Source organism: Grammomys surdaster, unplaced genomic scaffold, assembly GCF_004785775.1.
Source record: "Grammomys surdaster isolate TR1022 unplaced genomic scaffold, NIH_TR_1.0 124726, whole genome shotgun sequence".
Classification (NCBI taxonomy): Eukaryota; Metazoa; Chordata; class Mammalia; order Rodentia; family Muridae; genus Grammomys; species Grammomys surdaster.
This window is the reverse complement of record NW_021619686.1, coordinates 299,466-325,554: the sequence shown is the minus strand read 5'-3', so window position 1 is coordinate 325,554 and position 26,089 is coordinate 299,466. Positions and strand designations below refer to the sequence as shown.

General features: G+C 47.8%; 1 protein-coding gene across 1 annotated transcript; it reads left to right on the top strand.

Moving 5' to 3' along the window:
- Positions 1-370: 370 nt before the first annotated feature.
- On the top strand, positions 371-25,738 carry Znf282 (zinc finger protein 282). The gene is made up of 8 exons (XM_028784707.1): positions 371-647; positions 2,847-3,266; positions 13,081-13,207; positions 13,615-13,734; positions 14,736-14,855; positions 16,542-16,655; positions 17,463-17,576; positions 23,265-25,738. The coding sequence occupies exons 1-8, from the start codon at positions 483-485 to the stop codon at positions 24,101-24,103; spliced, it is 2,019 nt and encodes a 672-aa protein (XP_028640540.1). The 5' UTR covers positions 371-482; the 3' UTR covers positions 24,104-25,738.
- Positions 25,739-26,089: the final 351 nt, after the last annotated feature.

Genomic DNA, 26,089 nt, shown 5'->3' with positions numbered 1-26,089 from the left:
TAAACCCGAATATGCAACCACAAAACAACACCTTCTGCCTAAGCAGAATCTGACACATAGTAGGTGTTCAGTAAATATTTCGATAAAAATTTTTACAAGGAGGAGGCACCATTTTCTCCTGGGATGGCCAATGCATTCATAGAAGTAACAGAAAGCAAGCCCACAGTCCAGGCCGCAGCATGGCTTAGGACGTGAAGATCGACTACCCCAGGCAGTCCTAGAGGCCGGCGGTCGCCGTCACATTTCTTTGGGGGAGGCGGTGGCCCCCAGCCTGGAGTGGCCCCGGCCAGCCCTGCAGGCGGGCAGAAGCTCCGAGGCCATTGGCTGGCGCGCCGGCTGCGAAGGGCGGGGAGCGCCACCGAAGGGGACTGTTTGCTCCTACGGGCTGTAGATGGAGCTGTCCGGCCCCGGCAAGGGGGAAGGCGCCTGGAAAACGTTCTTCTTCTCCCTGGCCGGCCCGAGCGGGGAACAGCACTCCCAGGATGCAGTTTGTGTCAACACGGCCGCAGCCTCAGCAGCTGGGCATCCAGGGTTTGGGGCTGGACAGCGGGAGCTGGAGCTGGGCCCAGGCTCTGCCCCCGGAGGAGGTCTGCCACCAGGAGCCGGCGCTGCGCGCGGAAATGGCCGAGGGAATGCCGCCCATGCAGGTGGGTGCAGCGCCCGCGGGCGCCATGGCCGCGCCGCTGCCGTGGGGGCGGGGCGGGGCCGGGCCTCGGGGAGCCTCGCGGCTGCCGGGGCCCCGGGCGGACCGCGGAGCGGGCCTGGTGCAGGCCCCGAGCGCCAGGCCCTGCCGCGCTGCCACGGTGCAGCTGCCTGGCCCGGTGCTGCCGGGACCCAGGGCCCGCAGGATGCGGAAGCCAGGGCTGTGTTGACCGGGACCTAGCGCGACGGTGGCCGCTTCACTGAGCGGGGACTCGGGATCCTCTTGGCGTCCGACCCGCCTGGGTTTGCGGCAGGCCTTTTCCCGGCCCACAGAGGGAACAGTTTAACCATGTTTACACTGTAGCCAGTTTAATAAAAGGGTTTAACGCTGTTTTATTGCTGTCTTTTTCCGACTATAAAGAGCAGACCACTTTTCCTCTGTAGAACGGATGAGCCAGGGAAGGGACTGGGAGGGGACTTTGTCATCTTGGGTTGGCAAACTTGCCCGCATATTGGAATCACCAGAGCAGCCTAAGATGACTGACTACGCCCAAACCGCATCCCCGAGCGTTGTCTTAGGGTCCTGGGGGTGAGAAAGAAGGCTCCAGTTGTCTCTTTAGGCTCCGTACGTGATCTCAGGGACTTAGCTGGCACGGCCTTGGTATAAAACACAAGGGGAAGGGTCAGAGCGGTTTAACATCACCGTCTCAGAGGGAGAATGAGTTGCCCGGGGACTGGACACTGAAGAAGGCACCCCACTCCCCCACCCTCCCACCCCCAACCCCCGTGATCCCACCTGATTCTCAATCAGGACTTAAGACTTGACAAGTCAATATGAAGACACTTGGTTGCTTTTGAGCAAAATGACCAACTGTAGATCTTCAAACCTGCTGAAATGCAACCAGCCTCAGACTTCCTAAACTTCCATTGTCAGTGTTATCCCCTTCTCTGGACAAGGCCCCAGTGAAGCCTCCGTAAGCCCAGTGGATGGCAGGTAGCCCTCCAGCCACCAAGTCCCAGCAGGGGCTGGCATTCCTAGGGCCCTGTTCTCACTCCCATGTCAGAGGGGGAATTCTTAGACACTGAGGGGTAGTCTTCTGGCTATCACAGCTTTTCAGAGTTTGAGAAAATAGTCTGTATGATCAAAGGCCAGTCCAGCTCTTCAAAGCAATAGGATTCCACTTTCCCCAACTGGAGGGCCCCTTCAGCAGAAGCAGAGAGAACGAAAAGAGAGAAAGAGACATGTCTTCCTGTCCTGTTTGGGACAGTACATCAATTATCAGCCCGTGTTGTCATCCAGCACACCCTGAGCACCCTACACTTTTCTTTCTCTGTGGTAGACCTCAGTGCCCAGCCTACACCTAATGGAAAATAAAGGGGGAGGCCCTGGGCCATGGGGAGCCCCCTCATCAGGAAGCAGGGAAGGGAGCCACGAGTTTTTTTCTTGTAGCCCTCTCAGAGGTGAAGAACATCCCTCTTTCTGTCTTAATAAGTGAAATTGTCCAGTAAACCTATTTTCAGTTTGCACAGTTATGAAAAAAGTAGCCGGGTGTGGAATTTAACAATTCCTGGTGTGCCATCCAGCCAGGTTCTCTGGTCTCCTCTGGCTGGTAGGCCTAGTAGAAATGGCAGTGATTGCATGTCTGTACAGTGTTTGTGTTACCTGTGGCACTTAGAACCCTGCCAGCTGGCGGGGCAGGGCGGGGCTAAAGAGTGACCAGCTGCTTCTTTGTTCCTCAGTTTCATCATCCTTAAAGCAGAGATAATCATTCTTGCCCCAACCTGCAAGAGAGATTGCTCAGAAGATTAACTTCAGTCAACTTACACGGAAATTCCTACCTTGAAACAAAGACTGAGAGCCAAATGGGAAGTTTGCCATCAGTGTAGTCCCTGAAGAAAGCAGCTCTTCTATTCAGAGAAAGGGTCTGTGATAGGTTAGGCAGGGGGGCATGACCTAGACTTGCCAGAGGCCAGGCAGGTGAACTAGTAACCAGACTGGCTCTCATAAGAAGGAAAAGGAAGAGCGGTTACTTGGATGGGTGGGTGACTGCTCTGGCTATCACTGAGGTCATTAGTGAGCCTAGCCAAAGGCAGAGGCTTGGTAGAGTGATATTGCATAGTACTTGACTGGTTATCCCATTTTTAGGCCTTCTCCCACACACCTGTTCTTATCCTGAGCTGTCACTTTCTTCCCTTGCACACAGGCTCAGGAATGGGACATGGATGCCAGGAGACCGATGCCTTTTCAGTTCCCGCCCTTTCCAGATAGGGCCCCTGTCTTTCCTGACCGCATGATGCGTGAGCCCCAGTTGCCCACAGCAGAGATCTCGCTCTGGACTGTGGTGGCTGCCATTCAGGCTGTAGAGAGGAAGGTGGATGCCCAGGCTAGCCAGCTGCTGAACTTGGAGGGGCGCACAGGCACAGCAGAGAAGAAGCTTGCTGATTGCGAGAAGACAGCTGTGGAGTTCGGTAACCACATGGAGAGCAAGTGGGCCGTGCTGGGGACCCTGCTGCAGGAGTACGGGCTGCTGCAACGTCGGCTGGAGAACCTGGAGAACCTGCTTCGAAACCGGAACTTCTGGGTCCTGCGGCTGCCCCCTGGCAGCAAGGGGGAGGCCCCCAAGGTATGTGGTGAGACAGAGGCAGAGCTAGGTGAGGACTGACACAGGTGAACAAATCCTTGATTTCATCTTGTCGAGCACCGCAGACTTCACTAGTTCCACGTTGTCTCAGTGGCTTTGTAAAGCCTGTTAAGACTTGGTCCTGCCTGTTATATCCCAACATAGCTGGCCCCCCAGAGACCCTATGTGCTTGTGGAGTCTTTGATCTTGCTGCCCTTCAGCTTTCCTGAGTTGTCTGTCTGTCTGCACAACTGTGGTTCTTAATGATTGGTTTTATTCGCTTGACAGTGCATGTGCTTGTCTGAACCATTCCTGGAGAAAGGCTCCAAACCAAGCTGCCTAGAGTCATTTTCAAGTTGTGATCACTGATTTCAGATGGGCCCTTCTAGGATTTAGGATTTTGATCTATTCCTGTTTCCACTCTTCTCCTGGTTCATCAATGCTGCATTTTCAAGTTGATGGCCCTGTGTCTATTTCTCTGAGACATGGAGGCTTTGGGAGCTGGGTATGGTGGCTCACACCTGGAATGTAAGCACTGAAGGAGCTGAGGCAGTAGTGTTCAAGGGCAGTTTGAGCTCCATAGTGAGTTTAAGGCCAGCCCAGGTCTATAGAATGAGACTTTGTTTCAAGAAAACAAAAACCAGGCTGGAGAAACGGCTTAATGTTTAGGAGCACTGGTCTCTGTTCCAGAGGACCTGGGTTCGATTCCCAGCATCCAGAATTGACTCCCGCAAGTTGTCCTCTTATATGCACATGTGCACAAATAATTGTAGCAAACAAGAAAGATGCTTTCATAAGTAGAAGTATAGAAGTTTGTCCCTTAGTCTGCTGTCTTGGGCTCCATGTTGTGTCCACCCTTGCCCTTCGTCTTCCTTAGCTGTCTTCTCTACCCTAGATCATGCTCACTGTCGTGTGAACACTGTACTGGACCTCACACCTCCATCACAACAGGAAACAATGCCTTAAAAGAGTTATCTGTATTTGTTATATCTAATTCCTCCCTACCTGTTCAATAGAGGCTCTTCAAATACGTACCGAAGTGATAGGATATTGTAATATACCCCTGAGTGCCCATCGTGGGCTTCAACAGTCAAATGTTTGCCTGACCCTGTTTTCTCTACTCATTTCCCAATTCTTATTCTTATTTTGAGTCCTAGGCATCAGTAATTCTATGTATACTGTCTGTGGTGGTACATGCAATTTCTCCCAGCCTTTGTTTTTTTTTTGTTTTTGTTTTTTTTTTTTTCTTTCTTTTTTTTTAATTGTTATAAATGAGTATTTTTTTTAATTTCTTTTTTTTTGAACATGAAATGCTTTTTTATAGCATGTTTCACAAGGGGAGGGGGTAAGAGGGGCCAGATGGTGGAAAAGTACAAAATCTTCTTGGCCTGTGCCTTGAAACATGTCATGGTCTATACGGTACACTGCCTTGAATTATGATCTACCTGCTGTTCTTCAGAAGATATGGTACACTGCTTGAGTTATGGTCTCCCTGCTATTCTTAAGAAGACATGGTACTCTGCTTTGAGTCTATCTGCAGTTGCTAAGCAGGATCTTGCAGTTGCCAAGCTTCAGAGGACATTGTGCAGGTGGGGAAAGGTAGGGGGTAAGGGTAAGGGCGAGGGTCCTGGCTTCTGGCATCTCCCCCTTCTCTGTTTAGTTAGAGAAGGCGTCTTATGATCAATCCCAACTATGTGAGTTTTGAATTTGGATGTCTAATTATGGGGGGTCTTAGACAAGTTCACAACCCCAAAACACTGATGTGAGACAAGTCACATCGATGGTCGAAGGCTTTAGGCTGTCGACGATGGGCAACGTCAAGGGACTCCCAGCCTTTGTAGGGCAGAGGCAGGCAAATCTCTGAGTTTGAGATCAGTCTGGTCTACATAGTAAGTTTTGGTCAGCCACAGCTACCAAGTGAGACCTCTTCCTCTTCCTCTTCCCCTCCTCTTCTTCTTCCTCATCCTCATCACCATCTTCATCATCCCCATCATCGCAGCATCTTACCCATAAGTATTTCAGTATGTCGTCATCATCATCTTTCTCATAAATATTTCAGTTTTCACTCTAAAAATGTAAGGACTGACAAGTACCACATATCCTGTCTCTATCTCCTCCACCGTGATGTTCAGCTTTTCAATCAATTCCTTTTTTCATTTTTTTGTTTGTTTTGAATCAAAAATTTTAAAAGTCATACACAGTTGGATGACAGTTTTCAGGACTCGGGTCTCTGCTTGCACTGTAGGTTCTGGGGGCTAAACTTAGGTCATCAGGCTTGTGAGGCACACATTTTTTCTTGCTAAGCTGTCTTGCCAGCCCGGAACCTGTTGAAATCTATAGGCTCATCCTTCATTTCTTATTCTTCCGTGTACTATATGTGGTGGAGGAACTGGGCTGTCTGGATCCTCTGTTTCCACCGAGCAGGTTCATCTGTTCTTAGTATTCCAGCAGAGCCAACTCTGATCAGACTTCTTCTCCCCATCTTTCTCTACTCTTGGTCCTCTTTATGTCCACACCGTATGACCGTTACTGTGCTCTCTGCCTTCATCCTTTTAATTCCATCTCCAGTAGCAGGTGGCTACTCCTCCCTTGGAACACCTCTCCTGTGGCTTCCAGATGCCTCTCTCTTGATTCTTTCCCTCTCTCATTAGCCGCTGGTCCTTGGTCTGCTTTGCTGGCTTTGCTTCCTCCTTTTATTCTCTGAGTCTCTGCAGGGTGGTCCTGGCTCAGCCTCAGCATCTGTGCTCATCTGCACCTCTGCTCCCGACTCCATCCAGACGCATGGCTGTAGCTGCCGTGTGTGGCTCCCAAATCCACCCTATTCTGTGACACACCCAGTTTTCTTCTTGGGTATCAGATTCACAATTCTTCCTGCCAACTCAGCATCCTGACTTTAACTTGACCAGCCTGAACACTGGCTTGTGGCTTGTCTTTTGCCACTTGGTAGGCTCTTCTTTCTTTTACCCCGTTTTTCCACTCTTTCAACTCCCCAACACTAGATAAGAGATGAAAAAAGGATAGAGAAGAAAGGGAAGAGATCCCTAAATAAAGTCAAGGGATGGAAAGGGGGTGATGCTGTTATTGTTAGACTATTTCCTGCTGATTAGGGGAATCAAGTCCTGAGGCGAGCGTGATCTTTGCCATCAGGATATCTACTTTCTTCTTGTTTGTACACGACTACTTAACAAATTACAAACAACAACAACCAATCAACAAGCAATAACCCACCACCTCTCAGGGCCCTAGCTGTCATATACCCTCTGAAAAGTCCCCAAAATTCCAAACACAATCACAGAAACTATCTGCCCCTGGCAGAACCACGCCTCTGCTAGAGCATGAGGCAAATCACAGTTAGCTGCTGTGGGGCAGCCCCATATCCCCACACCCGGGATTAAAATGAGAACATGTTCTCAGATAAATATTTTTGTGTTTGTTTTTTTGTTTGTTTGTTTGTTTTTTTGTTTTTTAAAGAAACCAAAATTCCAGAATTGTCACTTCACTGGGTCTTTTGTCTGAAGCTTGTTCTGCTGCTGATCCTTTCAGTCACTCAGACCTCAGTCCTGGGATCCCATGCAGCCACTGCCTTTCTCACATCCCACCTCGGGTGATCTGACAGCTCCACCACTCCCCAGCCACTCTCAGCTTACCTGATTATTGTTTCAGTCTCTTACCCGGTCTCCTGTTCTCCATCCTTCGGTAGGCCCCACACTACAGTATATTCCTAAAATAACAGCCACAGTGAACCGATTCAAACACCTCGTTTATGGCCTTGGGATGTGGCTCAGTTGGTAGAGCACTCGCCTAACGTGTACAAACCGATCCCTAGCACCTCATAAAATCTGGCGTGGTAGCACATGCCTTTAATCACAGCACTTGGAAGGGGAGGTGGAGAATCTGACATTGAAGGTTATCCTAGGCTACATAGCAAATTCAAGGTGACCCCAGAGACATACATGACCCTGTCTTGAAAAAAAAGGCAAGTGTCATACTACATCATCTAAATCTCCCAAATGGCTTCTCTTCTTCTTCTTCTTGTTTACATGCAATCTTTTTTTTTGGTTTTTCAAGACAGGGTTTCTCTGTGCAGCTCTGGCTGTCCTGGAATTCACTCTGTAGATCAGGCCGGCCTTGAACTCAGAAATCCGCCTGCCTCTGCCTTCCAAGTGCTGGGATTAAAGGCGTGTGCCACCACTGCCCAGCGTTTACATGCAATCTTTTGCTAAACTTTTAAAATTAGATTTTATTTAGAGGGAGGAGGGATCTGTACCGCCCTGTGGGAATTGATTCTGACCTTCTACCGTGTGGGTCCCAGGGATGGAACTCAGGCTGTCAGTGTGGCAGCAGGTGACTCTACACACTGAACCATCGCACCAGCACTTGGCTTCCCATCTTGTTCCAAATAAATGTCTAAGTTTGCCACCTTCTTGACCTCGACCCCATCACGCTCCCTTTTGCCTGGTACCTACCACGTGTCTGGCCTGTATCACCAGACGCTTCCACCACAGGGACACTCCCCCAGGAAGCTCCTTCTCTGGTTATCTGCCTACATCTCTTCTCAATCCCCCACTTCCATTTGGAGGTGGGATTTTGCTTAGCTGTTTCTTAATCAGTGTGCTCTCCCATGGTCACCTTACACTAAGGAATCGAGCCCCAAGCTTTGTGTGATAACACACTCCTGTCATACCAACACTTGCAAAGAAGGAAGACTTTGTGTTTGCAGCCAGCATGGGTTATGTATTGAGTTCAAAGCCAGCCTGGGCTACAGAGCAATACCCTAGCTAAATGAACAAACAAGGTACAGTACCAAGTTCCTCCTGGATCTTGAATATCTACTTTTTGTTTTCTTTCGGTTGGCTTTCCCTAACCGAAATGTAAATTGGTTCATGGCTGTACCTGTGTTTATAACAGCAATACTCTAGAGTTGGTATGTGAAACACACTTACTTAGTTTCTGACTGAAGAGCTCTGAACTCCTAGGAAGGGACCATGTTTTAGTGTGCCTTTGTGTCCTCTGGAGCACCCAGTCTATTGACAGTAGCGGCAGAGCCACCAGACATCTGTGTATCTAACCTGTAAGACACTGAGTTGTAATGGCCCTGGAGTGGATCCTGCCTCGTCTGTGATGTGGGGCATGTAGCTCTAGCAGTGTGATCAGCGTTTGTCTCGATTCTCCTGCTTCCCTTGCTCATGTGTGCGTGTTCCGTGTGCCTTAACTCAGCCTAGGAGCCTTACCTAGCTCTGCCACTTGTTCTACATGTTCACTAAGTGGTAGGAGTCTCAAGTCGCCACAAGCCATTGCATGATAATGGAATCGTTATACATGGCACCAGGAGACTTGTGTTGGTTTATTTTTTAAAGACTCTGTTTTTGTTTTGTTTTGTTTTGTTTTTTAATGTGCATTTGCCTTCATGTATGTCTGAGACTGTTAGATCTTGGAACTATAGTTGTGAGCTGCCCTGTGGATATTGGGAATTGAACCTGGGTCCTCTGAAAGAGCAGTCAGTCTTCTTAACTGCTTAGCCACCTCTCCAGCCCCCGAGACTTGGGTTTGTATCTTGACTGTGCCACCTTCTGGCTTTCCTACTATTGGGCAGGTATATTTTTTTGTTGTCTCTGAGCCTCATCAGGGTCTCCTTAAAGAAGCATAAGTAGTTTAGCAAATTTCTAGCTGGTCCCTTTGCGCTTCAGTGTTGTCGTGTATAACACGAAGATGACATTGTAATTGCTTTGTGGAGTTGTGAGAAGTCATTGATTTTGTTTATGGGAAAATATTATGTAGTCATCGTTAGTTATTTGTTGCTGGGCAGTAAATGACCCCAAAATGGTAGCCTAGTAAATAAATATATTATCTGATAGTTTCTGTGAGTGAGGAATCAGAAACAGCCTGGATAGTTCTGTTCAGTCAGTCCTTTGAGGTTCCAGTGTGGCTTTCGATTGGTGATGCTGTCATTTGAACATTGACTACAGCTCCCTTACCTGCTTATTGGACCTCTCCAAGACTGCTTGAACCTACTTATAACATGGAAGCGACCTCTGGGTTTCCTAGATTGAGAGACTCACAGAGAGAGAATGAGATGGGTCTTGTATATTCTATGCCATACAATATAATTTCATTTGCTAGGAGTGAGTTACCAAATCCTGCCTGCATCCAAGAGCTGGAGAATCAGGCTCTTCTACTTGAAGGGACTGTAAAAGTATTTACGGGCTAGGAGATAGCTCAGTCTGTAATATACTTTCTATGCAAGCATAAGAACATGAGTTCCAGTCCCAGAGCCTATGAAAAATAGCCGGGTGTGTCATTGTATTCTTGTAATCACATGCTAGGGATGTAGAAACTGAAGGATTCCCTTGGGCTTCATGGCCAGCCAGCCAGCCAGTCTAGCCTAATTACGGAGTTTCAAACCATTGAGTCTGTCTCAAAGGAGGTGTGTACACAAGTACACACACACCCATACACATATGTGGACCTGCACACACAAACATGAACACATATACGCATAAAAGAAACTTAGAGGTGAGTTCTATAACCACAACTCTAAGTGCCAAGAGAATGTTCTTGAATGAGGTTTACCACACTTAATGGCTCATTGTATGTTCTTGGGTGTTCAAGATGCATTCTCTTTTTCTATTAGGTCTAGGACAGATATTCTCTCTGATCCTTTAGGCCTATTGTGTCTACTAATGGATTGCTGACTAATTCCCGGGTAGTCTTTCCTGTCTGTAGTTGGTCTGCAGGCTCCTGTCTATCTCAGACCATGCCTTAGATTTCCGTATTCTATCATTATGACACTTTTAAAAAGTGATTCTTGGCCAGGCAGTGGTGGTGCACGCCTTTAATCCCAGCACTTGGGAGGCAGAGGCAAGTGAATGTCTGAGTTTGAGGCCAGCCTGATCTACAGAGCAAGTTCTAGGATTGCCAAAGCTGCACAGAGACACCTGACTCAAAAAAACCAAAAGGAAGAAGAGGAGGAGAAAGAATTGACTCTCCAAAGAAATAGTAGAATAAGATGAAGAAGCCACCATACTGAAGAAGATGGTGAACATACCTTGGATATACTTAGTTTTAGCCACATATAGCTGATTGAAAGGAGTGGCTAAGACGGCTGTGGAACTTTGAAGAGAGCAAGGAAAGTTTAAGTCATCCCCAAAGATGTAACAGTTGCAATAAAAACAATAAAACTGCTAACCTCAAGGTGAAGAAACAGCAAAGGAGAAGGGTAGTAGCCAGTTCAGCAATTCCCCTGTGAGCCAACTGTATAACAGGGAGTATAGTCACAGGAATCAAATAAGAAAATTCTAGAAAGGTAGTCTGCCTATCAGGGAGATTTTAACAGCAAGTCATTGGTGATTTTCCAGGATATGGTTTGGCTTGAGTTCTGTAGACCAGGCTGGCTTCAAACTCAAAGATCAGCCTGCCCCTGCCTCTCAAGTGCTGAGATTAAGGGTATCCACCATGAACAGCCAGCTAGATGTTAGATTTTAGGAAGCTAAAATGCATATAGATTTTGAAAAAAGAAAACCAGACTTTTCTTTGGCTGTCCCAAGTGAACTGAGATAGAATTGAGTGAAGGGTTTGTTTTACATTTGTGTGTGTGTGTGTGTGTGTGTGTGTGTGTGTGTGTGTGCCAGTGTGTGATAGCACAAGTGGAGAGGCAAGAATCAGTCCTCTTCTTCCACCATGTGGCTTCTGGGACTTGAACTCAAGTCATCATGCTTGGTGGCAAGTGCCCTTACCCATTGAGCAATCTTTACAGTCTGAGTGAATAAAGGTCTTCCTTCCATGGAAATGACCCTCAGGAGAAACAGCCAGTGAGAGGGAGAAACTGGAGACGTGAGAAAGTCAACATCGTTTACATTTGGGTTTGCAGATGGGAGGTGAACAGTAGACTGAATGTGGCAGGTTTGGCTTAGCAAGAAGAGAAGGGCAAAGAAGGAGCTCCATTCCACCCACCTGAGGTCAGAGGGGAGCTAGAGAAGATAGAGGGAGGCCAGACAGGGCTTGGGGAGTGAAGTCTGCAATGAGCTTCCTGGGGAGCATGGCAACATGTCAAAAAGAGGTCAACAAAAGGCGTCCAAAGCAGCCATGGGACAGCTGGTATGAGTTTGTGGCAGATGATTGGAGAATTTTGTGGTTTCATCTAGCAACAGGGAAATAAAATGAGGAAAGGGGATTGCATGTTTTCTCAGATTGAGGATTTGTCCAATCCTGGTAGAAATTCTAGTTCTAATTCTAATGACGGACTGGGAACTGTCAGTAGGTACTGCACACAGCTAGCATATCACACCCGTATAGGGTTCCCTTGCTGTTTTATGCACTTGGCTTGTGGACTGACAGTCATGGCTCTTTTGTTTGTTTGTTCATTTGGCTTTTGTTTTGTTTTTTTGATATAGGGTTTCTCTGTGTAGCCCTGGCTGTCCTGGAACTCACTCTGTAGACCAAGCTGGCCTCGAACTCAAAAATCCACCTGCCTCTGCCTCCCAAGTACTGGGATTAAAGGAGTGCACCACCACTGCCCAGCCAGTCCTGACTCTTTTTATCGTTCACACAAACGTACCACACAGGTCGGCTTTGGCCCTGAATATGCCATGTGGAATAGGGCCTGGGTGAGACACTGAATATGCCATGTGGAATAGGGCCTGGGTGAGACACTGAATATGCCATGTGGAATAGGGCCTGGGTGAGACACTGGATTTCAGAGTAAGAGTAAGCCACTGATTAAATCAATAGGGATGTGAGAGGGCTGGGAAGGAAGCCTGTGTGGTCAGAGAGGGAAGTTCGGAGATTAATTAATGGAAGTGAAACAGCTTAGTCCAACACGAGGTGGTGCTGCTGAAGGCTGAAATGAGTATAGATGAGGCTCCTGGTCAAAATGAAACAGCAGCTCTACACTGCAGATAAGAATACCTTGACTAACAGCGACTGAGGGCAGCCACCCTCAACAGGTCTTCCTCATAAAGGCAGGGCAGGCTCCTGGAGCAGAGGCACATGCTCCATGTGTTCAACATGGATTGAACATATTTTAGTAACAAAATTTAACTTTGGGGGCTGGAGAAGTGACTCAGTTATTAAGAGCACAGGCTGCTCTTCTCCAGGGCCCAGGTTTGATTCCCAATACCCAAATTGAGGATCTCATCCACCGGCCTCTGTCAGCACTGCAAGCCCGTGGTGCACAGACATAATGAAGACACAGCATTCCTACACGTAAAATAAAATGATTAAATCTTGAAAAAATTTAACTGTGTGCACAACAGGTGATCTGACCTGAAATACAGGTTTTGTCACACAATTTTACTGTACTTGGCTTTCTGATTCCCACACTTGGTGTTACCCTGAGCCTCCCTGTTACCCTGAGCCTCCGAAGAAGCACACTGACGATGGCTTTGCCCTCGGTGCCTAGTTCTGAATAGCAAAAGACAAAAAGGGGAAGAGAGGGCTCAGTAGGTAAGGGCCCTTGTCACTGACGACGACCTGGATCCTGGTAGAACTTGAGAACGAGTTCCTGCAACTTGTCCTCTGACCTCCACACGTGTGTTGTTGCATGGATGTTTCTACACACAATACACAACAAATAAACAAAATGTTTACAGAAGAAAAGAAGACAAAAAAAAGTAAGCGGGCAATATCGATACCACTGCTATTGGATACTTAGGGGGGCCAGCTATAGGGAACCATGAGTCCATAGAAATGAGGGGATGTGACCTAGGATCTAGAAATCGGGGTGCCGGGAACAGAGCTCTGAGCTAGCCTGTTTCTGCGGCCCCCAGGAGAGGGATGAGGAACAGCAGCAGGCTGCTGACTAAAACCCTTGTTGGTCCAGGTCCCGGTGACCTTCGTCGACATTGCTGTCTACTTCTCCGAGGACGAATGGAAGAACTTGGACGAATGGCAGAAGGAGCTCTACAGCAATCTGGTGAAGGAGAACTACAAAACCCTGATGTCCCTGGGTAAGGGTGCCCTCCCCCGCTGCCGAGGCCTCTCTGGTGAGAGCCTCGAGATGCAAAGGAGCCTGACGGAAAGCAGCAGGGAACTGAGGACAGGAGGGTGGCAGCTGAGCCGTCACTGTGGTAGTCTATACAGCACTATCATTATTCTAGAAAACTGTAAAATATTAAGTTTATACCTCCGTGTGTTGTATCCTAACAGTTCAGGGTCAACCATGGACTCTGCGCTCTTGACTCTCAGAAAGAAGCCTGGGTTTCAGTTGGCTTGCTTTCAAGAGTCATTCTATACATAATGGCTGTCATGCTGTGGGACATTGGTAACTGAGAGCCCTGTTCCACTGCCTTGATCTAAATTCACTTGTCAACTTCATACAACCCCTTTCCCCTCTCTGTCTCCATCTCATTCTCAGACACCGATGGCCCAGTGTCCAAGCCAGACGCTCCAGTCCAGGCCGAACCCAGGGAAGAGCCTTGTGTGTGGGAGCAGCATCACCCTGAAGAGAGAGAAATCCCAGTGACTGCAGACACAGGTAATAGCTGCTGAGCTAGGGATGGATCATGGAGGGGCAGGAGAGGAGAGCTGGGCACGCTGCACACGCAAGGAGTTGCTACTGTGTAGGTCAGCAGAGAAAAGGTCTTCATGCTCTCAGGAGCCACTTCTGCTATAGCTTCTGTGTGATCACTTACAGGACATGGCCTCAGGGCCTAAAATTATACCACAGGTATTGGCCTTCAGTAGCTCTGAACTTATAGGTGCACTAGGGAAGAAGCTGGCTGTGAAGCACACTTTTTTTTTTTTTTTTTTTGGTTTTTTTTTTTTTGGTTTTTCGAGACAGGGTTTCTCTGTGTAGCCCTGGCTGTCCTGGAACTCACTCTGTAGACCAGGCTGGCCTTGAACTCAGAAATCCACCTGCCTCTGCCTCCCGTGAAGCACACTTTTAATCCTAGCACTCCTATGAAGCAGATGGATTTCCATGAGTATGAGGCCAACCTGGTCTATGTTCTATGTGTTCTATAAGAATTCCAGGCCAGCCAGGGTGACACAGTAATACTCTATCTCAAAAAATAAAGAAGAAATAAGGAAGGGCTTAGGCTGGGACACCTCCCAGACTTGATGGGATATATGAGGCCTTAGGCTTGGGAACAGCTAATGACTCCAGGCCCAGTCTCAGGTAGACTTAACAGAGGAGGTGGGAAGGAAGTCTGCAGCAGATGTGTGGTTCTGCCCGGCCAGTTGCTTACTGCCTAGGTGTAACCTGCATCTCATACCCTACTCTTGCTTTGCCATACACACATTTCCCTACTCACCCCCAAGACTCTTCCCTCTCTCATAAAGAAACCATTAGCCCTAAGAATACCACATTTGGCAGCTGTTATTAGAATGGAAGACACTAGGGTCTGCCCTGGAGGACTTTTCCTTGGTGCCTGTGTGTGGAGTGATGCTGTGCTGGCAACCATGGTTCTGACCTCAAAACATCCTTGTGACCAACATACTGAAAAAAATTTCTAGGAAGTGTGGTTCTCTCCCCAGGAACAGAGCCCCTGGTGCCTGCACAGGACATGTCCTCCCAGGTGAAGCGAGAAGAAGCCCTGTGTGTTCGGGGCCAGCGGGGCCTGGAAGAAAGAGCCATCCCCACAGAATCCATCACTGGTGAGTGAGTCAAATAACTACTTGACCAAGGATTAGTGAGGCGAGATACGGTCTGTAGTCCCTGGAGGGTGTCAGGCTAGAGGGCTGTGCCAGCCAAGGAAGAGCAATGGTGTACAACTGGACTGAGACAGGCTTCCACCGAGGTACAAACATGGTGTTTAGCATTGAGGATTTATAGCTACATTCACCTTAGCTTGTTCTGTTTTTTTTTTCCCCCTCTCCTTTGTCCAGTAAATTCTGGATTGACCCTCTGTCCTCTATAAAAAGAAGCTTAGTTCATTCAAGCACTTTATTGGACTCTGTGGGTGCTACAATATCAAAACCAGTAAGACCTGATCCCAGGCCACAAAGATACACTGCACACGTATTTATGGCTTCCCATTGCTTACACACTCATGGGGAGCTGCTCCTAGATGCTCTTTCAGCTGGGTTGTGTTTAGATGAGCGTCTGCTATGGCAGGTGTGTACATGAGGCCCAGTTCTCCAAAGAGACAGAACCAATGGTTTATGTGCATACCGTGTGATCATGTACATGTGTACATGTGTACCATGTGATTGTGTTCATGTGTATGTGTGTACCGTGTGATCATGTACATGCATATATGTACAGGGATTTGTTTTCATGAACTGGCTAATGTGATGATAGTGGCTGACAGATCCAAAATTTGCTAGCAAGTAGGCCACTGGGATGGGACCTGGAAAGGATTGGTATTGCAGCTCTATCCACAAGCTGGTCTTCTGACAGAATGTCTTCCTCCCTGGGATTGACCATCTTTTTCAATTCAAGCCTTACCTGGTTAGATGAGACCTATCGACATTATAGTGGGCCATCTGTTTGACTTAGTCTACTGACTTAAATGTTAAGCTTACCTATAAAAAAAAAATCCCTTCTTACTAACATCCAGAATTATGTTTGATCAAATATCTGGGTACTGTTACCAAGTTGTCACCAAAACTAGCTACTATACCAGTAAGTGCTCCTACCTCATCCCTCCCCCAGGAGAGCCTGCGACACCCAGGCAAGTGATAGTAACCAAAGGGTAGGATCCAGGCCTTCACTGGTTGTCAAATGGGTTCCTTAAAAATACATCAGTACTGCTGTCACTAGAAACCTATAAGAGATGAGAAGACAGTAGATAAAGGATAAATTGGGTCTGATTAAAAAGAAAACAATTGTTTGATATGGAATCTAATGGACCCAAGACTAGCCTCAGATTTTCTATGTAGTCGGGGTGACCCTGAACTTCCGATCCTCCTGACTCCAGCTCCCAAGTGTGTGGTTACAGGTTAAGTAGCCTTTGGAAAAAAGGATGTTTTGTCTTCGAGAAGTTCCCTTCAGATACTGATAAAAGGCTTCCTTGAAAGGGCTGTTTTCCTGGGAAATACCCTCAGGAGGATCCCTTCTTCTGTGGAGGCAAGGGCCCCAGAGCAGAGACCTCATCCTGTTGGCTAAATCTCTAGAGATATTTTGTATCCTAGTCACTGCCCTGTGAAACACACCAATCTTCAGCCACAGCTCCTTTCATTACGGCCAGAATAGCTGGAACTGTGAATTAATTGGTATATTTTATTCTTATCCTTGACTTTTAGGGAAAACAAATGATTTCTTGAAATCAGATTCACTAAATGCACAGACTGGTGGGATCCCTTCTCTAACATGTTTGCTGTCTTTGTTTCCGTGAGTAGACTCCCCCATCTCTGCTCAGGACCTTTTGTCCCGGATTAAGCAGGAGGAACAGCAGTGTGTATGGGACCAGCAGGACTTGGCAGAGAGAGATATTCCCACAGACCCTAATTCAGGTGAGAAAGATATCAGAGTGAATTTTTAAACTTAACATTTATTGTGTCAATGGAATGGATACAAAAATTACTTTAACATTGCTTGTTGAAGAATCAAAACCAAAAGGCTGCAAAAAGCAATGTGTATTTGTGTGTCAGAGAGCAAGTAATTTATATTTTCTGGAATTTCTTTTCTTTCTTTTTAAAAGACTTACGTTATTTTTAATAACGTGTATGTGTGCACCAACAGAGGCCAGATTTCCTGGAGCTAGAGTACAGAGGTTATGAGCTGTTGATGTTGGTGCTGGGAACTGAACTTGGGTCCTCCAAGAGCAGCGCATGCTCTTCACAGGGCCATCCTTCATTCCCCCTTCTGGAGCTGCATTTGTACGGTATCTCCCATGAAAATTCTGAGGAGGTTATAGCTGTGTAGGGAAGCTCAACCACCTGGGCTGGAGATGGGTTTGTGTGTGAGTTTGTAAACTCGAGAGGTCCAGTGGCATTCTTTCCAGAAATTCTGACACCACTGTCTCTTCCTACCCTCCATATCAAGGAGAGAGGATGAGAAATTGCCTGTAGGAGTTGGTTAAGGGGACCAGGCAGATGAGAGGCAGAGTCTCCTCACAGAGTCCTAAGCTCTCGTCATGGGCTTGTCAGTGGCTCTGCCTCTGCACTACAGGTCAGACCGGCCAGCTGTGGCCCTGCAGGCTTCAGAGCTGAGCTTCCGTTAGCATGGCCTAGCCCCATGGTCTCTGGAGTTCGGTGTACAGTGGATGCTCAGTGAAAATGAATGAAGTCTTAGGATTGCCTTTTTTCCCCTAACAACAGAATCTCTCATCTCAGCACATGACATTTTGTCCTGGATCAAGCAGGAAGAGCAGCCGTACCCATGGGGCCCACGTGACTCAATGGAAGGAGAGCTTGGACTAGACTCTGGGCCCAGTGAGTAGTGTGTGCCTCTGCTAGAATCCTGGCATGTTCTCACTCAATGGGAGAGGTGTGAGTCCATGTTTGGAGTGGAATTTAGAGCAGTCTTCTTTGTAACCTGTTGACAAACCAGGATAATGTGCAGAAAAACCAGAAAATTGACTACTGGCATTGGAAGAAATGATAATAGCCACCACCTCCATAGCCCCCAGCTACCATTTCCAGATTTGTCATTTTAAATTTACTTTAATTTTGTATTTTAGAGTGTTTGTGTCAAAGATTCATGAAGCACAGTGTAGCTGGTCTATGCTATTTTATGGGTTCTTCTTTTTCCTACCTTTTATCTCTCTAGTTTCACTCTCTGTCACTAGCTAGGAAGGAATGGGGGGTGGGGGGAAATCCCAGATTCTTTTTTTTTTTTTTTTTTTTTTTTCGAGACAGGGTTTGTCTGTATAGCCCTGGCTGTCCTGGAACTCACTCTGTAGACCAGGCTGGCCTTGAACTCAGAAATCCGCCTGCCTCTGCCTCCCAAGTGCTGGGATTAAAGGCGTACACCACCACTGCCCGGCTGGAATCCCAGATTCTAATTTCTTTCCTTTTGTTTCTTCTTTGAGCATGACTACCAACAAATCACAACCGACCCCCCTGAATGACCAACAACCATCAACCCTGCCTCTCAGGGCTCTAGCATTTATACACCCTCTGAAAAGTTCCCAGAATTCCAAATGTCACACAGTTGCAGAAACTGTCTGCAGCTGGCAAAACCATGCATGCCCCTGCTAGGACATCAGGCAGATCAGCTCCTGCAGTCAATCCAAAGCAGCCCCATATCCCCACACCTGGGATTAAAATGAAAACACTTTCTTATAATATTTCTGTGTTTTTTTTAAAACAAAATTCTAGAATTGTCATATTTCCCCAGACTCTAGTACAGCTGTTACCAATCCCTTCCAATCTTGGGAAATAATTCTATTTTGAGTATTTATTTATTTATTTAGCATTTATTTCACATTAGGTGAGTGCATCCTATATAAAATCATGACCTCTTTAAATGCTTTAGGGCTATCATTTCTATAGGATGCCATCCTGTCTTGTCACAATCTTGTTCCACACCATTAGCATGCATATGCCGTACAAGTACTGGGAAAGCTGATGGTGACCTCGTGACTCTGGGCTGCTCCTCCTCTGACTCTGGCAGCTCAGTTGTTGGAGATTAACCCTTTCTTTTGAAATGGGCTGTTTTATTAGATTGTCCTGTTTTTGTTTGTTTGTTTGTTTGTGTTTTATTTATTTTATTTTTTTTAAGTTTTTCTCTGAGCCAACTGCCCTACAGCATAGTTTCTTTCTCTCTTTCCTACTTCGGGAAACTCCCACTCTATAAAGTTAGGTCTTGGTTCTTCCTCCCAGCCCCATGTTCTCATAATTACGACTCAGACTCAAAGTATATTAACAGATACCTACTCTGCTACTGGTTCTACTCTAACTAGATTATAACTAATTATTTTAACCTACATCCTGGCACATGTAGAAGCCTGGTTACCTGTGCTCAGGTACCGTGTATCCATCTCCTCACATCTTCTCACATGAATCCTCTGCCTGGCTCTATCTCAGAATTTTTTTCTGCCTCCCAGATGTCCCACCTTCTATTTCCTGCCTAAGGCACAGGCCATAGGCTCTTTTATTTTTTTAAGACTTATTTATTTATTTATTTAATGTATATGAGTACACTGTAGCTGTCTTCAGACACACCAGATCCCATTACAGAGGGTTGTGATCCCTCATGTGGTTGCTGGGAATTGAACTCAGGACCTCTAGGGAGAGCAGTTGGTGCTATTAACCACTGAGCCATCTCTCCTAGCCCGGCCATAGGCTTTTTAAATTGACAGGTGATGCAGCCATACCATGCACAAGATGTTTTCTCTACACCACTCTTGCTCAGTCACCATGACTGGGCCTTTTGTTCTCTTTTCTGGTGTTATGTGACTCTCAAGAGCTTCCCTCTCCACCTGCATCCTTTCCAATTGTTCAGCCAACTCTGTAATTCTCTCAGAAAAAAAAATAGAGTAGGGTAACCCCTTTTGTTTTTCTATTTCAGCCATTTTTTTGTTTCTTAGGCCCCTCCATGACTACTGGCAATTTTCCCAACTGCTCAGCCAGTCTTTCAAACTTTTTTGAAACAAAAATATTTGGAGAAGAAAAAGTAAAAGCAGAAAACCCCCTCTGGGAGCAAAATGGGGTGGGGTGAGGGGTGGGTGAGGATATCCCAGTGGTAGCAGCCACAGTAAACTTTTTGCTGTCCTCTTGAAAAATAAAAACCCATTCCTTCATCCCCTGTCATTTCCTCTATGGCATTTCAAATCAAATTTCCTATTTCTAACCTTAACTTTTGATCCACTACTTTGCCTTAACTATTTTGTGTGTTCTTTACCCCACCCCTGTGTAACCCCTGCAACCACCCCCTGAATGACCAACAACACCAACCCTGCCTCTTGGGGCTCTAGCATTTATACACCCTCTGAAAAGTTCCCAGAATTCCAAATGTCGCACAATTGCAGAAACTGTCTGCAGCTGGCAAAACCATGCCTCTGCTAGGACATCAGGCAAATGACAGTCAGCCTACATCTGGGATTGAAACAAAAACATATTCTTATAATATTTCTGTGGTTTGTTTTTTAAAAAAAAAAACAAAATTCCAGAATGTTCACTACTGTTATTGTGATTATTTAATGTCAGTCAGGAGTTTCTACCCCACTTTTGATCATTCTGTTCCCAGATAAGACACAAAACCTTCATATTTATAGTAAGTCTTTAGTGCAGTGAGCTAGAGCTGGCAGATTTCTACCCTCTAAGCTGTTAAAATCTACTCCCCATCAGTAACCCTGAGTTATAACTTGCTATGTTCCATCTGGGTTGCTCTTAACTCCACCTGGCCAGCCCTCGTGGCCATGTTTTCATTACTCGCCTACCCCACGGCGTTTCCGCCTTTCCACCTTCTCTCTTCTCTCCCCTTGTGGTCCTACCTCAGACTCCAAGCTCAGGAACCAAACTACCTCTCTTCTGCCCAGCTATAGGCTGTAGGCATCTTTATTCAACCAATAATTTTAAATTAAGGAGCAAGTTACACAGCATCACTTGGTGTATGTGATGCTTCTCTCGTCCCTGAGGCAAATAAGGTCAGTAATCAGTCAGCATTACAGTACACAGCAACAGATCACCACACTACACACTGGAAATCACAGATACTTAAAAGTCATAACAGTTGTAAAATTACAGTTATGACATAGCAATGAAAGTAATTTTATGGTTGAGGGTCACCACAAGAGGAGGAACTGTATTAAAGGGTCACAGTGTTAGACAGGTTGAGAAACTGCTCTCAGGGCTAAGGGACCTTCCAGAAATCTTCCTGCAAACAACTCACACAAAATTACCAGATGTCAATCTCTTATCATATCTGAATCATATCTGAATCAGTTAGCAGCAGTAGCCAGAAGGCAAAACCTCTCATGCCCATGCACGAGGAGACACAGAAGACGGGGAAGAGAAGGATCAATATGGTAGTTGCAGAGTGGAAACCAGAAGTCACTAAACACAGGAGCCAGGGCACCAGTATGTGAGGAAGGCCATCTAGGACAGAAGCGTAGTTTTCTAAAGCAACATGCAAGGATTCTCTAGGCACCTGAACTGTGAAGCAACAAGGTGTTTGCCATGGAGTAATCATTCTGCTAGACCTTGAGTGCTGAATTGGACCAGGCAAAGAAAACAGCGGCGGGCGTGGAGAACAGGATGGGATGTGGAGAAAGAGGACTGCTGGGCACGCTGACATTCGAGAATTATCAGAGTAAGATTGTAGGTGGGCTCCCTGGGAAGCATCTGCAGGAACTAATGAGCCTGTGGAAAGGAGTGACATCACAGGCCTTGGTGGAGCAGCAGCAAAAATCCACCTTTTAGTTGGTATGGGGGCCACAAGTGCTTTGGGGCCAGGATGATGCATTCAAGCATCTGGAATCAAGGTGGGAATGAATTTGGCTCTTGGCCGCTCCTATAGAAACAGTAGTGAGGGTTAGTGAGCCAGAAGAGAGGGTGGGGGCGGGGCCTGGTCTTTGTAAGGTAGTATTTAAGAACTGGCTTCAGAGCCTCAAGGATGGGGTAGAAACATGACAGTTGTGACCTGAGAAGTTAAAAAAAAAATCGGTTTCTCTTTTTGCCTGGCCCCTGCTTCCAAAATGACGACTCTGAGACTAGTGATTGATTAGTAAATGGTTTAGGCCATGAGCTTTGGCTCATTCCCTGACTAGCTTGTAACTTATTTAACCCATTCAAACTATTCTGTCTTCCACATGGTTAGTTACCTCTCCTTCAGTCCCGACCTGCTTCTTCCTTCACATCTTCCTCAGCATCTCCCCCAGTGTCTCTCAGTATCTTGCTCAAATCTCTCCCTTTTTATTCTCTCACTATTTCCCAGAATCCTCTCTTTTCTGGCCAGTGTCCCACCTCCTATTCCCTGCCTCAGGCCATTGGCTATAGGCTTTTTTATTGACACGTGTGTGATGCTTATAAGAGATTCTATAAGAAGTAGCCTCCATTTGGCCCTACTCTCAAAAGGGCGTACTGAGGAGAGAAAGGGGTGGATAAAAATTCACCTTCTTTACCGTCTCCCACAGGGTGCCTCTGAGTAGGGGTTAGGCTCCTCTTGGGGAAGGGAGGGCCAGAAAGTGGTACAGTAACAAAAGAAGAGGCATAAGAAGGGAATTGAGGTCATTGTTCTGACACAAGGACTCAGCCCACTGCACACACATATATACTCCTCCACGCACAAACTGGTACCCAGAACAGTGCCGAGCTTTGGGACTTATGGGCTGGAGATGCTGGGTACAAAGGAAAGGCACTATAGCCTGAGAAGAAGCAGTTCCCTGGAGAGCATGTTGTGAAGTGACATCATAGTTTTGTTAGAGGCCAGGACCCATTGGGCAACATCCCAGTTACCCAGCCTGCTTTTTTTGGCCCGGTGCCCTAACTGCACATCCTTCTGAGGTTTGGATCCAAGCTCCCTGTGCTGCATTCTGGTAAACCTCTAAATGGGCTTTCACCACGTGCGCATTCTTTCCCTCCGATAGACTCTCCAAAGATAAATTACCATTATCCCTCAGACTACAGCTAAGTTTTATTACTTCAGGGCAATGTGACATTTGGTTTTTTAAATTTATTTTTATTTATTTAATATTTTTGAGACAAGGTCTCACTATGGCCTAGAACTCACAGAGATCTGATTGCTTCTGCCTCCTGAGTGCTGGGAATAATGGTATACACCACCACACCCAGTTTAGTCTATCTTTACAAAAATTTCTTAAAATGTATATACATTTTGGTGTTTTATCTGCATGTATGTCTGTGCTCTATGTGCATGCCTGGTGAAGAAGAGAACATCAGATGCCGTGTTGTGGTTGCTGGAAATCCAACCCAGAAAGAGCTAGTGCTCTTGACCCCTGAGCAGTCTACCTTTGAAGGTGACTTCTGGGTAGCAGAAGCAACCTGGAGGGCTTTCTTACCCCTGATCCCAAATCACGGGGCGTTGGTAAACCGTTGAGCTCATCTTAATATTAAAGAAAATGAGGCCGGGAGGATCTAGCCCCGCTCCGGGACACTGTGGGATCCTGAAGATGAGAGCTATCAGCGTGTCACTTCTGTCTTCCTCCTCACCCCTAGGTGACAGCCTGCTGCTTGTAAAGAACCCACCCCCAACTTCTGCGCAGCCCCAAACCCAACCTCACCAGCAGAGCCTGCCCGCTTTGGCTGTGCCGGAGAACCCTGGCGGACCCGGGAGCCGTAGCTTGCTGGAGGACGGCTTCCCTGCGCTTCCAGGAGAGCGCAGTACCGGAGGCGAGGCTCAGCCCAGCGGAGAAGGCAGCGCAGGCGGTGGCGGTGGCGGTGGTGGCAGTGGCGGCGGTGGCGGCGGCAGCGGCACTGGTGCGGGTAGTGGCAACAGTACCGGTGCGGGTGCGGGTGCGGGCAGTGGCTGCGGCAGTTGCTGCCCCGGCGGCCTGCGGCGGAGCCTCCTTGCTCACGGCGCGCGCAGCAAGCCCTACTCTTGCCTGGAATGCGGGAAGACCTTCGGCGTGCGAAAGAGCCTCATCATTCATCACCGCAGCCACACCAAGGAACGGCCCTACGAGTGCGCGGAGTGCGAGAAGAGCTTCAACTGCCACTCTGGTCTCATCCGCCACCAGATGACGCACCGCGGTGAGCGGCCCTACAAATGCTCGGAGTGTGAGAAGACCTACAGCCGCAAGGAGCACCTGCAGAACCACCAGCGGCTGCACACGGGCGAGCGGCCCTTCCAGTGCGCGCTCTGCGGCAAGAGCTTCATCCGCAAGCAGAACCTGCTAAAGCACCAGCGGATCCACACGGGCGAGCGGCCCTACACGTGTGGCGAGTGTGGCAAGAGCTTCCGCTACAAGGAGTCACTCAAGGACCACCTGCGCGTGCACAATGGCCCGGGCCTGGCGGCCCCGCGGCCGCTCCAGGTGCCGCCAGAGCGAGACTAGGGTTGGGCTGGGGGGCGGGGAGGACTGGACTGGAGTTGGGGCGGGCTAGGGTTCTTGAGGACCAACCCTCCTGCCCCACCGTTCTCAGCGCACCTCCCCGCCCTCTCGTCACCTCCTGCTGGAAATCGGCACAGGAATTGCACTCCAGACAGGGTATTCCAAGGGGTGGACCTGGATACCCCAGTCCTGTCCAACCCTAGTGGACAGTCCAGCTCATCTCATAGGGTGGACCCAGTGGCCAGGGAAGGTTCCAGAAAAAAAGCAGGCAGCAGGAATCGTTGGAACACGCCTCGGACTTCCTAGTGTGCCCATTGGCCACCGGGGTTAGATTCTGATCAGGGAAAGCGACCAGGGAGGGAGTCTCAAAACTCTTCTGAAATAAGGAACTATGATCCACTTATCACCAACTATGATAAGGTGAGGAGACGTCCCGGAAAGGAAAGGAAAGGAAAGCAAATCTGCCATGAGGAAGCTGAGGGAAACGCTAAGGGTAACATACTCATGACAACACTGCCTCGCGCTCTGATAGCGCTTTATACTTTTTTAAGAAGTGTTTTCTATCCGTTATCTATTTACACCCTTAGCTTATCCCTTCAAGATAGGTGGGGTAGGATTTCCCTGATGTGGTAACTGAGGAAAGTGAGACACAGGTGAGATAGTTGTTTAGCAAGACCACATGAGAACAGTGTGGCCAAGCCGCCCCAGTGCTCCAGCCCAGTGCAGTGTCCCCACCGCACACACTGCCTACCTCTGACGGTCTCAGACCGATCTCACCTGGCCTTTGTGGTCTCTCTCCTCTCCCACTTCCCTCCCTGGATCCCCCAAATCCTCTCAGAAGCAACAGGGGCCAATTCCTGGGGTCACTGGGAATGGGGACCTAACGACTATAAAATGTCTAGGCTTGTTCTTGGGGAGGCTCTTCCTTGTCATGAGCCTGGGCCCTAGCATCCTGGTCCCCAGCCCGTATTTCTCAATTCTGATCATTCAGTCAGGTGCAGCAGCAGCGTTTCACTGCACAGCTAAGGCCAGGCCCTCCAGAGGTAGCTGGTGCCCTGGGTCAGACCTCACCCTGATGATTTACTCCAGTTTCCCAGGGCACGGGGTGAGGAAAGACTGGCTGCCAGAGTAGCCACCAAGGAATGAGACTCTGCCCAGGAGGGCTGGGCAAGTGGGTGCTAGAGCCCGAGCTCTCTCCTGCCCTGGGCATCCCAGTTGGTGCTATCTGTTAACTGATTGTGCTCACGGACATGGACACAGACCTACTATGCTCTGACCCTGCAGGCGCCTTGGGAAGCGCCCAAAGGACTCCCTCTCATTTTGGTGCATCACTCCGCGGCTCCCAGCACCGCAGCCTGGTGGGCCAGTCTCCATTTCAGCATCTTGCATGGCCAGGCACTGGGGTGGGGTGGCATGCCCCAGGACCCTTGTTTGTGTCAAAAATGGCTTTCCCGCTCCTCTTGTGGATCCTGTTTCTCTCCCTGCTAGGGAGCGTGGTGGGTGGCCAGCATTTCATGGCACCACGTTTGTGAGCGCTCTGCTTCTGTCCTGCTCATCTGCGCTGCTCTGCTTTCCTCAGATCCTTTTTTGCCGTGCAAAGGGAATTCTTGAAATTAAATAAAAGGTATCCAGATTGCAGCTTGCATGTTCCCAAAGCTGGAGGGTCCTCTAGCGTGACATCCTACAGCAGACCTCAATGAACTGCCGCCCACTAAGCTGGGATTTCTTTCTTCTCCCCTTCACTCAGCATTTTGAAGGAGACTAATTTTAGGAAAAGGAGTTATCATGAGATAAATGCAAGAGAGGCTTCAGTGGAGTTCTGACAGAGCAGAAGGGGAGCCTCCAGTTCAGGGATTGTTTGGGAGGGAACAATATAGTACTTTTCAAACACATACAAAGAAAATAATTCATCATTAAATCATGGAAAGTAAGATCCAACTATTTTTGGCTGCTATAAGTGGAGGGGATAGCTACTGAGATATAAGTTTA

Excerpts from the sequence above, each read along its gene's own strand:
- Znf282 (XM_028784707.1), top strand. The coding sequence starts at position 483 with ATGCAGTTTGTGTCAACACGGCCGCAGCCTCAGCAGCTGGGCATCCAG. Across the intron at positions 13,208-13,614 it reads CAAAACCCTGATGTCCCTGG|ACACCGATGGCCCAGTGTCC; the intron begins GTAAGGGTGCCC and ends TCTCATTCTCAG. Across the intron at positions 14,856-16,541 it reads CCCCACAGAATCCATCACTG|ACTCCCCCATCTCTGCTCAG; the intron begins GTGAGTGAGTCA and ends TTCCGTGAGTAG.